At 37.5% G+C, this 12,948-nt stretch overlaps 2 protein-coding genes across 3 annotated transcripts in view; both read left to right on the forward strand.

The window, feature by feature from the left end:
* LOC105215500 (uncharacterized) overlaps window positions 1-12,948 on the forward strand; it is a 465,848-nt gene that overhangs the window by 250,754 nt on the left and 202,146 nt on the right. The window lies entirely within an intron of this gene.
* Window positions 6,783-7,076, forward strand: LOC114804378 (protein toll-like). Its single transcript, XM_029042421.2, has one exon. The coding sequence runs from the start codon at window positions 6,783-6,785 to the stop codon at window positions 7,074-7,076; it is 294 nt and encodes a 97-aa protein (XP_028898254.2).

Raw genomic sequence — 12,948 nt, forward strand, 5'->3', positions numbered from 1 at the left:
ATATAACAGTGACAAATTCGAGAAATAAATTAAAGGTAACTTTTTTTTAGAAATATTCTTAGTTGAAACGAAGTATTAGAAAATTATAATTTTACACCATGGCGTATGAGTAACATTTTTCATATTGGTTCCAATCTTAGTGCTTCTGAAATATTTTCTTTTCAACTACTCCATATCAAATCTTTTCAGTAATATTTCCAATTGATAAATATAAAGAAAAAACTATAAAAATCGATCCACAAGTGCTTCAGAATCCAAAGCCTCTCAATACGAACTAATGTGTCACAAACCCCATACAATTATTTTAAAAGCAAAAATTCTCACACGAGTACACACCCATTTGGGCTTAGATTTATTACTCATGAACAATTATACTTCACTATACCTATGCCAATCTTTACACCAGCAAGCTGATGCACAAAAATGCCACGATATCAATGCTACGAGAGCAACGCATTTGTGGTTGTACCAGTTTCTAAGTATGTGCGTGTGTTGCTGTTGCCTAACAAATGTGCCAATATTGTCATATTAGCAAATGTTTTGCTGACACATACAACGAACACACTCACCCAACGCGTCGGCATATGCGCTCGCTAGTACAAAACTGACGAACCCATGTACAAATATATCTGTATATACACATACGTATTACAGAAGTAGATATGTATTTTTATTTAGCGCAAGTGCCTAAAATTGCTTTGCCATAAAGTCAAAAAAACAACGCACGAAGTTGAGGCTCGTTAACGTTACACCAAACAGGCATAATTTTAGGCGCGCACACAACGCACATGTGTGTGTGTATACATATACCGTTATGTGGATGTGTGACAGTGGTATGTAAACACAGATGAGTACGTGTCAAACAAGTCACTCGCACAGTAACAAGTTAACCCCCTATCCCACACCTACACGATCACACACCACTACATGCATAAGTTCTGTACTCACACTCCTGTTGGCAGCAGGGATGTATGTGTCCATGCACGCAAACATGCAATTACCGGTTGTTGTGTACGTAATTTGTACTTATGTAAGCAAATGCTCTACTACGGCGCTAACCCAGTGAACATAAACACTAATTTGTACAGTTAACAACTTAGTTGCGCCTCATAATGCAGCGGAGAGGGCAAGCAATTTCACTAATTCTGTTTGAAATTAGATATTTACCAACAAAATGTACGAAAATATTTTTTTGAAAATCACCAGCAGAAAGAAAGTCTTCATAATTTTAGTAGATCAGTTAGTACGTTCTTATTTACTGAAATTCGCAATAAAACTGCATTAAATACGTGCTTCAAACTAACTGGAGATCACTTTTGTATTGTTTCCCACTTATTTTTCAGAAAAGAAGAAGAAATAAGTCTAGGCCAAAAACCCAACCTTAAATTTAAAAATGCTTTTTAATCAAGATAATTTAAAATTGATAAATATTTATGAAAATTTAGTAAAATATCCTTTTTAAAACTCCATCTGCTGAAATCACTGTTAAAAGATATTTTTTTTCACCACAAATACTTTAAATTTAATGTTTTCTTAGTGGTGTATGATTCTTGAAGGGATAAGTTACAAACAAGCATAAAAATTTTTTTCACATTTGCCCAGTATACTTTGGAATTTCACCACACAAATCTCATAATGAGATTCATTTCTTTAATTTATTTCAGTGTAAATATTCTAAGGTCTTGGAATTAATAAGTTTAAAATATTATTATATAGGGTGTAGTTGTAGTACAAATTTTGTAATTTTCTGGATAAATAATTATCAAATTTTGTTCAAATTCATTAAGTTAGCTGAAGTTTTTGAAATGACACCTAAAGGTAGACCCGAAGTTCTTATGTCATTTAAATATCAACACTAGATTTAAGATTTCTTAACAAATTTTGCAGAAATTTGTCACTCCTTTTCCGATTTACAGATCGTTTCACTATAAAGTAAATGACCGTAGCTACTATCAGTAAACCTTTAGCGAACAGTGTTATCAATAGTTTTGACACCGGATTTGATTGAAAAAATTATACACATTTCAAGATATGCAGAAATTTAAAAACCAATATACATTCTTAGAAAACCAATATGGTGAATTTAGTCACTTAAATCTTAAAAAGGGACTTGGGTTCGTATCCTATCCCTAAAGTCATATATCATGATTATCCGTTGAAATGTTTGACAAACTTAAGATACTACATGTTTTAAGTTTATTCAAACGATTAACAGATTGCAACACAAGTTTCTTCAAGGTAAAAAAATGCTCGGAAATTATAACACTGGATTGTGAAAATTTCGGGAAGTGAAAAATATGATTTGAAGAGTCGAGGTTTGTTAACTATTTCCCAGTGTGTTCGCAATTTCATCTCAACTCTATTGTTTTAATTTATTGGAAAAATTTATATAGGTCTACAACTTTGCTTCCGCCGTTTTCTGGTCAATTAAATCGTTGTATATCGATCTTGGACATATGTGTCCACATTAACCCAACAAAATATCTGTTTGCATCCCAAACTTATTCTCAACTGAAAATTCCACTTTTTGAGCCGAATTCTCGACATTTGCGAGAAATTTTGCTTTTCTTTTTTTAATTCCATGAAAAGTGCGGCTGAGGATCATCGAATGCTTTCGAATACGTACGGTGAGGCTGTCCTAAGTGAAAGAACATAATTTCAATGTTTTAAGAATGGTGATTATGAAGCCAAGGTCATGCTCTGCATTTGGTGGGACCAGCTGGGGGTGATATATTATAAGCTGCTAAAGTCAAGTGAAACTATCACAGGAGATCGATACCGAACGGAATTGATGCGTTTGAGCCGAGCACTAAAAGAAAAACGGCCACGGTATGAGGAAAGACACGATAAAGTCATTCTCCAGCATGACAATGCTCGGCCTCACGTCACAAAGTTGGTAAAAAAAATATTTGGAGACGCTGAAATGGGAGATCTTACCCCACCCGCCGTATTCTCCAGACTTTGCTCCATCTGACCATCACTTGTTCCGATCGACGGCACACGGTCTAGCTAACGAGGACTTCAGTTCTTATGAATAAGTCATAAATTGGATTGATACTTGGATCGACTCGAAAGATGAGGAGTTCTTTCATCACGGAATATGTATGCTGCCAGAGAGATGGTAAAAAGTAGTAGTTAGCGACGGCCAATATTTTGAATAACATTTTTGTAACCGTTTTTATGCAATACGGCGGAATCAAAGTTGTAGACCGAAACTAATAAATTTAAAGAGGGATATTTGATAAAAGTATTAACCCTTAGTGAACCAAGAACCAGTTAAACATTTATTTTGAAAAAAAAAAAATAATTCACTAATTTTGAGAATTCGGAAAAAAATAATAACAGAGACACATTGTCAATAGATGCTTCCTTTCTTTCTCAATAAAGTCTTATGCAAAAACTGTTAAGCATTTTCGATCTTAATGCGATCTATTTAGTCGTCCACATCATCCCTAATCATTATCATATCTCGTCTCAAAGTATTACACTAATTTATGACTCGAGTCATATCATCACCTGCCTCTGCACACACAAGTAGCAAATGTACAGTTTTTTGTGCTCGGCACGATTTACGCCTTTGTACTTGCTCGAGGTACTTAAGCGGCTGAAAAGATTAGCTTTGTGGCAAAGTGAAAAGAATGAGTGAATGCGAGGAAATGCCGCCGCAGCCACTAAGTGAAAGAGTTGTTCTTGTTGTTGTTACACGGTTTACTTGCGGTTGCATGTGCGCTTTTGCGGCGGCTCGTTGTTCATTTTACACTCGAGTTAGTCGCTCACACACACTCTCCGGCTAAATTTTACAAAAGCGATGCGAGAAAAAATATGTTTATACAAATTTAAGTTCATATAAAAGACGAAGAAGAAGAAAATGAAATGACTACGTAATTTCCGCTATTTAGCTGGCACATTTGTGCTTACATATATGAAAGTATACATAAATGACGTGTGCAAGTGGCGTTAATAGGTGGCGGGTGCTGGAAGAAACGAGTTATTTTATTTTAGAGACTTTCTGTTATGATGGCATTTAGTAATGATAAGGTAGAGATATTTTCTCAAGGATTAGAGTGTCTTCTACTTATATTAATAGAAGAAGTAGCAAAATCTGTAACTCTTGAAAATACTCTTAAAGATACTCGATTCGCCACTTTCCGACTTTTTTGGGTTCTCGGGTTTATGAATATCAAACGTATTCTAAATATCTATGAGCTGGCTGGGAACAAAGTCAGTTTAGACGTGTGTCCCTAAACGACTAAGTACCAAATTTTGCTGATAAAGTGTCCTGTCATCGCACGAAACTTGGAAAAACAAATTGAAACCCTTTTACAAACAATAGCACATTTTGTAATGAGATATATATATGTATATGTATATATAGCATATGTGCAGGATTGTACGTGCTATCTGCTTGAAAGTTGAAACCAAATCAACCTAATTTATTGACTTATCAAAACTTAGTACAATTGAACAATGGATAATCCAAAACAAAATGTCAAAATGCATGGTTGCATTAGTAACTAAAAAACATAAAAAGCTTTATGGTGCTGCCACATCTATATTATTGTTATTTAATAAATTCATTATCAATATATTATCGATTACTCGATATAAATATGCGATTATTGTGCTTCATTTATTTACTATTGTCATCGCTATATACATTTATTTTAGAAAACATATTTTTTATAACTAACACAAAAGCAGCCAGCGTGTGCTTTGAGGTTTTGCGGTTTTCACAAATATTTTGCTCGATAAGAAACTAAAGAACGTTCTAAGTAAGTTAAGCTGCTATACTTTCAAATTTATGCTTTAGTATTTGAGTAAATTTCAGTTCGTCTGGTTCAACGTCTATGTAGTGTGGCGAAAGAGTAAATAACAATTTTAATCGAATTGAAACTATTAAATAAATATGCCTTTAATACTCGCCTATACGCTAAGTGTTCTAATCTTAAGCAACCAATTTGTGTTTACCGCATGGGGGTCTACCCAAGATTACCATGTGCAGTGCCCTTCGCATGAAGCAATCGCTTGTCAATGTGATGATGCCGAAACAAATTGTAATATTAAAGATTATTACGTCGATATTTACGTCAGCATTGATGCAGAAGCGCAACAAATGTTAGTAATTTGTTCAAAAGCAACACAGCTAGATATTAATAGGCTAAACGTTAGAAATGATTAACACTGATCTACAATTGCCGCTTTGCTGCAAAGAAAGTAGCATTTAATATACGAAATCTGCTGCAACTACAAATAATTGTGAGATCCGCCGAGGACATTGACACCATACCAATACAAATATACTCGACGAAATTTAAATTGAAAACGCTTACGCTTAGCGTTCAAAGCGCGGCGTATAAACAAATAATTTTTCCATAACTTTGCCGAGCTCCGACAGCTGAACTTAGCCGGCAATAATCTGCAAATATTGGACGCCAAACTCTTTGCAACGCTGACGCAATAGAATTGTCTGAATTTGAGCAGCCAACGCAACTATGAATTGCAGCCGGCAATATACTACAATGTCACAGTCCATGTCACAGTCATCGATTTGAGTCACAATCTTTTTCGCGAATTCAATATGGATTGGTTGGTGAAGGCCGGCATTACAGGCGCATTTCGTCTAAACTTAGCGCATAACGCCATTGAAGGCATATATGCTTTAACGCAGTTACCAACTGTCAGTGACGCTGCTGTACGCGAAATCGACATGGCTGGCAATGCTGTCGTCTGCGATTGCAAATTAGCATGGATCTACAATGCCGATTATCGCACACTTTTTCGTAATTTACAGTGTAAAGAGCCGACATACGAACTGCAATTTATGGATGACACAGAGTTGCAACGCGACGCACTATGCGCTTGGCAACCGTTACTCTGTCCCACAAACTGTGTTTGCGACACACAAACAGCCGAGTGGCTAACGATCAATTGCAGCGGTAGGCAACTTGTTGTTATTGAACAGCTGCCACGCCCCGAACAAGTAGCGTGTACGCGTATAAGACTCGATATTAGCGCTAATCAGCTGACTGCTTTACCACCGAACAACACCGTCGGCTATGCGAATGTGACGCAACTCAACGCCGCGTACAATAAGATCACCGAGCTGAATCCCGCGCAATTACCCGTCAATTTAACGGTTTTAGATCTGCGTAGTAATAGCTTGAAAACATTGCCCGCCGAGTTGTTGCGCGCACTACTCAATGACAGCCAAAAACTAGAGTTTTTTTATCTCAGCGAGAATGATTGGTCTTGCACTTGTGCAGAGCAACATTTGTTGTACACCGTACGCGCACAACGCTAACGTATACCCGATGTGGCGCATTTATACTGTGATAATCATCGTAATGTTACGCTGCTCACAGCAAATGTGGACGCCTTATGCCAACAAGCTGCGGTTAATGCGGAACGTTCGCAGTATGCGATTGCCAGTGTGACAACCGCATCATTAGTCATCATTATTTTACTAGTTCTTATCGCACTCTACTTCAAATACACTGTATGCTCACAATATCTTCAGTTGTTGTATACATGAATGGGAATTAGATAGGCATAAACAATTCGATGCTTTCATATCGTACGCGCATCAAGATGCGGACTTCGTCAATCATATATTGTTGCCGCGTCTCGAACAGTGCGAGGACCCACCATTTCGTATATGCACACACGAACGTAATTGGCTGCCGGGCGCCTATATAGCGGAACAAATTATCGAATCGGTAGATCAGTCGCGTCGCACGATCATAGTGCTGTCGCAGCACTTCATCGAATCGGATTGGGCGCGCATGGAGTTTCGCACGGCGCATCAGTGCTCGTTGAATGAGAGACGTGCGCGCATTATCATCGTGAAATATGGTGAACTTACCAACACTGAGTTATTGGATAAGGAGCTGCGAGCATATTTGCAGATGAACACATATTTGGATTGGCAGGATACCAGGTTTTGGGATAAATTACGCTATGCCATGCCGCATAAAGTGGCGGGTAGAAATCGTAATGCCGATATGTTAGAAATCAATGGTAGATCATATGTTATGGGACAAGTGGAGTTGAATCGTTTGCGTGGCGGGAATGCTTAAATAGTTTAAATAGTACAAAGAATTATTGGAACCTGGACCATGCAGTGCACTAATGCGGTGGCGATCAAACTATTTAGTTTATTTTATTTGTATTTATTAAAATCATTTATATAAATAATTCTATTATATACTAAAAATATATATAATATACTGCATTGAAATAAATTTTGTAGTAAACTGGTACGAAATGTCGAGATTTATACAAAGTTCTGAACCGCAGAGTCTTGAAAGTTTAATAGGGTGATAATAAGGTTTTCGCCTCAAAAAAAAGTGTCCGCTGTCTTCAATCAATTCTATCGAATCTAGTGGTTGCATGGACCACGCAAACTTTTACTAAAGGGCAAAGTTAACTTGCTGAGATGGATTCTTAGTTTTATATCAGTTTTTTTTTACAATTGCTTGAAAATTCCATGGCCATTTTTTTACAAACGTTAGGGAAGATCATGGATGGATGGAACTTATTAAGCAAATGTGGAGATTTTTCAAATCTCACTAAATATTGTATATCGAGCGAAAATCATTTCGAATGATTTCTCTATGTAGGGTTTAATAAAATAATACAAAAATCAATTTTCTATAGACTCTCACAATTTTCAAGCCTCAAAGGAGTGGATTTCATTCCTGTGGTACAATGACCTATTTGAATGAAATTGTCCACAATTTAAACTGTATTTTCGGCGTAAGGGCAACTAGAATAATGAAAACCTAAGAGCTTCAGCATTGGACAGAATGTTCAGCCCAAACGTGATTTGTCTTAAATGTTGTTTTTTTGAGTTAACTCAATCACTCCATACTACGTCATCCCAAAAACGAGTCTGGAAATGCAAGCCTATTTTGTCGACTCACCAGAGGTATTAAATTTTTTTAGCTATTCTTGTAAAAAAAACAAATTTCGAATTATGAACTGCGTAATAGTTCCTTCTACATTTCTGGTGCTGATTGCCTTAAGTCTGCCCGTATTACCAGAATTTTACGTTCACCGTAGGGTGTCTACCTGTTTGGTTGGCCTGAACGTGGTTTTACCTGTAAAGTTCTAGGGCTTTCATATATTTGAATTATTGTCTGCTCTCTCGATGGCGGAATTTCAAATGAAATTTAGCGACCACGCCCCACTTCGTCTTTACACTTTGTCGTTTGACACCATATTAAAATTCTCCTACAAATAATTTATTACCGTTAGATTTCCCCGAAAAACGCGAACTGTGCCGATTTCAAAAATTTCTTTCACCATTGGAAAGCTACATTCACCTCGAGTAACATAGGCTATATTTATTGCTAGAATCTCAACTTTCTTCAAATAGTTCACAGGTGAGGGTATCAAAAAGACTCCGTGATGAAGAATATTAATCTGAAACTGAAAATCGTCTTGCAAGACATTCTCTTCGCATCGCAATCGCATGCGAGTGAGTCGAGTAACGAGTGCTCGCAGTTACTTGCTGAACAAAATTTCAAAACTTCCAAGATCACCTCTGGGGGAGCTTTTCGTAAAATTTTCGAGCATTACGCCTGTCGGCCAGCTTGTCAAGCTCTTCATACTCACGCATTTCGTCCTCTTTCTTTTTTTGTCTGCAAATGCGTCTCGCTTCCTCTTCAGCTCTCGGTATCTTTTCCATCCCGCTCGTGTTGCGGTCATCGCAACATTGCGAGGTAGGCAGTCTGTTTTCTCTCCACTGTGAGACGACAATCCTCATCATACTAGCTGTTTTTTTGACTTTCCCGAAAACCAATGGTTTCGGTTGCAGCTGTACGTAAGGAGTTTGATATGCCGTCCCACAGCTCCCTTATACCGAGATACTGATGAGTGCTCTCAGAGAGCAGGAGTGCAAGTCGAGTAGAAAATCGTTCGGCTGTCGGTTGTGATTGCAGCTTCTCGATGTCGAACCTTCCGTGTGTTTGTTGACGTGTGCGCTTTTCTATACAGAGGCGGGTGCGTATCTTAGCTGCAACAAGATAGTGGTCCGAGTCGATGTTGGGACCACGAAGCGTACGCACATCAAAAACACTGGAGACATGTCGTCCATCTATCACATCATGATCGATCTGGTTGCGTGTGATTCGATCCGGGGACAGCCAAGTAGCTTGATGGATTTTCTTATGCTGGAATCTAGTACTACAGACGACCATATTTCGGGCCCCGGCGAAGTCGATCAGCCTCAGACCGTTTGGTGATGTTTCGTCATGGAGGCTGAATTTTCCGACTGTTGTGCCAAAGACACCTTCTTTACGCACCCTAGCGTTGAAATCGCCAAGCACGATTTTGACATCGTGGCGGGGGCAGCGCTCATAGGTACGTTCTAGGCGCTCATAGAAGGTATCTTTGATCACTTCGTCCTTCTCTTCCATCGGGGCGTGGGCGCAAATCAGCGATATGTTGAAGAACCTCGCTTTGATGCGGATTGTGGCTAGACGTTCATCCACCGGAGTGAATGCCAGGACTCGCCGACGGAGTCTCTCACCCACCACGAATCCCACACCGAATTTGCGCTCCTTTATATGGCCGCTGTAGTAGATGTCACAAGGGCCCACCTTCTTCCGTCCTTGTCCCGTCCATCGCATTTCTTGGATTGCGGTGATGTCAGCCTTTACTCTTACGAGGACATCAACCAGCTGGGCAGAGGCACCTTCCCAATTAAGGGTCCGGACATTCCAGGTGCATGCCCTTATTTCGTAGTCCTTTAAACGTTTGCAGTGGTCGTCATCAATATTGGGGCTGTTTTGTCCTTTTCAGTGGGGGGTGTTTTTATGTGGTGTGTCCCAAACCCTACGCACAACCGCATAAGCGGGTTTCGCCTTCTCACTTTAGCTCGCCTTCAAACGGATGTTTGTTAGCTACCCAGAGGATACTTGGTCTAAGACCGGAAGTCGTGAGCTGCTTGAGCCACATGTAAAAGAATCGTTCCTGGCCACTCCCAAGTGAATGACAGTCAGAAACTTTCCTCACTTACGTGAACTTCTACATATGACTCCATCCTCCACATATTTATGAAAGTACATACATATTTATGGGAGAGTGTGTATAGGTATGACAAAGCTTACACCTTTTGAAATGTTTGTTTAAACCCGTGCGAAGCCGGAGCGGTCTGCTAGTATGAAATAAAGCTCGCAGAAGTTTAAAAATCCTTATATTTGAAGCTAGGGGAAGTAATAACCCCTATAATAAAACAAAGATCAACTGTTGATTTCCTTAGAATACCGGCACTGGCTCTCATTTTCGATATCTGGGACCTTGAAAAGTTATAGTCCAATTTGAAAACTTTTAGATGACCTTTGGGGGGGGGAGAGTTCTATCAAAGATTTATTCCAATATCTGCATTGGATATTGATAAATATATATATACATTTATTTTATTGTATTATTTCGTTATATATCTCCATAACTTTGACCTCTTGAATTGGCAATAGAAGTCAAATTTCATATAAATTACCTTCCATAATTCAGTGGTATCTGTAACTAGAAGTTTTTTTGTGGATTGTGGAGATTTGAGTTAGTGAAGTTCAACTGTATATTGTAAAGTTAAAGTATCAGTATCAGTATCAATAACATGAGGATATCAAAAGAATATTATGTAACAGGTTTTGCTGAAAACGGACGAATACTAATACAAAGTACTATACTTGGCGCTACGCCCACTATCGTACCTTTCTAAGAAGTGATCAATTATTCTTTCATTACTAAAGGTCGTCATTTTGTATGGTAAAAGCTTGACTTGATGATCTTCGAAAAACTATTTTTTATTTTATTTATTTTTTTATTTTTGTTTGAGGAATTTCTCTAAATCCCAAAAAGATTTTAAAGGCACTATCTATTGAAATAAAAGTATAACAACTATTCTTAGAAACAAATCATCACCTTCTCTCCCTTATTTATAAATATACAGTCAGCGTCATATTTCATCGTACGGCACTCTAAAATCAAATTTTCCGTTTTTAATCCATTTAAATGAAAAAAGTTCTTCTATGAACTGATCAAAATAAAAAACAAAGTAAATATAAGTTTACAATACAGCACATACTAGATTCGTTTATAAAAATAATAATAGCGAATAAAAAAATGGGTCGAGAGGAGCGCGAACACTTAATGATAGACATAATTAGGATAAGGTACGAAAAAAATTTTGTGTGAGCTGTTCAGAAACAGGCAGTGAAATGGAAAGAGCTTCAGCAATATGGTTGAGCAAGTATACAATTCAGAAAACATTACGGCGTAATGGTTATCTCCACCAACAGCGAGACGAACACCGCGTATATCTGAATGGAACAGTCAAAAATGCATAACTTTCGCAAATCTGCGCTTGAGGAAGGGTATTGACATTTGACAGACTGTACTTTTCACAGACGAAAGCATATTTAATCTTTTCGGCGATGATGGACCATAAAAAATTTAGTAAAAACCGGACACAACGCTTCTTACTAAAAATTTGCGAAGTACTGTTAAATATGGTTTAAGAAACTTGATTGTAAGGGGATGTATGACAGTTTATGGAGTTGGAAAGTTGATCTTTATTAGAAGAAAATTGACAATGAACAATATTTAGAAATTTTGCAGCAAAATTTAAAGCAGTCAGTTGAAAAAATGGGCTTAACTGATGCTTATGTTAAAAAAAAAACACAACGATCCAAAGCATACTGCTTATTTGGTTCGCGAATGGATGATATATAATACGCGAAACAGCTTCACAACTTTTCACAAGGCTCGGACTTCAATCCCATTGAATACTTAAGCTTTTATTTAAAACATAATCTTTAAAAACATACAATTTCGTATATGTCACTTCAAAAAAGGGCTTAAAAGAAGAGTGGAACAAAATACCGACTACTTTTACATCTACACTCATCTCTTCGATGCTAAATAGAATGAAAGACTCACAAACTACTATATTTTAAGTTTCTAAACAAATGTATCGCGTATAACATAATAGTGAAGATATTGATTACATAAATGTGTAACGTACGATAAAATATGACGCAAAAAATTTGTTCAGTTTAAGCTTTTTTAATTTATCATTTTTATTTTGAAATATATTCAATCAATTTACATATAAATTATACTATTTCCAAGCTTTCTTTTATTTATAGAAGAAATTTTTTCATTTGAGTGGATTAAAAACGGAAATTTTTAATTTAGAGTACCGTACGATGAAATATGACGCTGACTGTATTTATTTTATTACAAAAAATTTAAATCACTTTGAAATAAAAATTGCTTATCCACTCGTTTGTGATTGCATTAAACCGCCTTAATGATATTCGCACTCGATTGCGTTAAACTGTTACTCATACAACATGGCGCGCACATTTCCTGAACATATTTTTTATTTACACGCTAATATACTTTTCGCGTACTCTGCCGCTGTTCACTCATTCCGCGCTCACGTATGCAGATAAAGAAGCTGAGCAACAAATAAGCGCACATTTCTTATGTTGCTTAAGTACGCCAGCAATTTCCTCAGCGCATCTAAATGGCTGCAACACCGGATACAGTGTATCAATTCGCACAAAACGCACAATACAAACAAAGGTTGACAACTACAACAACAATGAAAATAGCAACAGTTGAATAATCGACAACGCCTCTCACTCACCCAATCGAAGGGTGGCGGAGATGGCGACGCGTTTAATGTGCAACTAAACTGAGCAAATTTGCTGACGCCTTTATTGTTTTTGTTGCACAACGCGAACAGTCTTAGCGGTGACACGACAGTGTGACATTATATAATGGAAACGACTGCCATGGCTTAATATTGTGGCATGAAATTTTATGGAAAGTAGAATCTCATCGCAAGCGCTCGTCTCGCTTCAAGCGCAGCAAAGAAGGAACATAACGGCAAATACGAGTAGTTTGTGGGGTTATGGTTGCTTAAAGTGAGAGGTG

This window comes from Zeugodacus cucurbitae, chromosome 5 (assembly GCF_028554725.1).
Source record: "Zeugodacus cucurbitae isolate PBARC_wt_2022May chromosome 5, idZeuCucr1.2, whole genome shotgun sequence".
NCBI lineage: Eukaryota > Metazoa > Arthropoda > Insecta > Diptera > Tephritidae > Zeugodacus > Zeugodacus cucurbitae.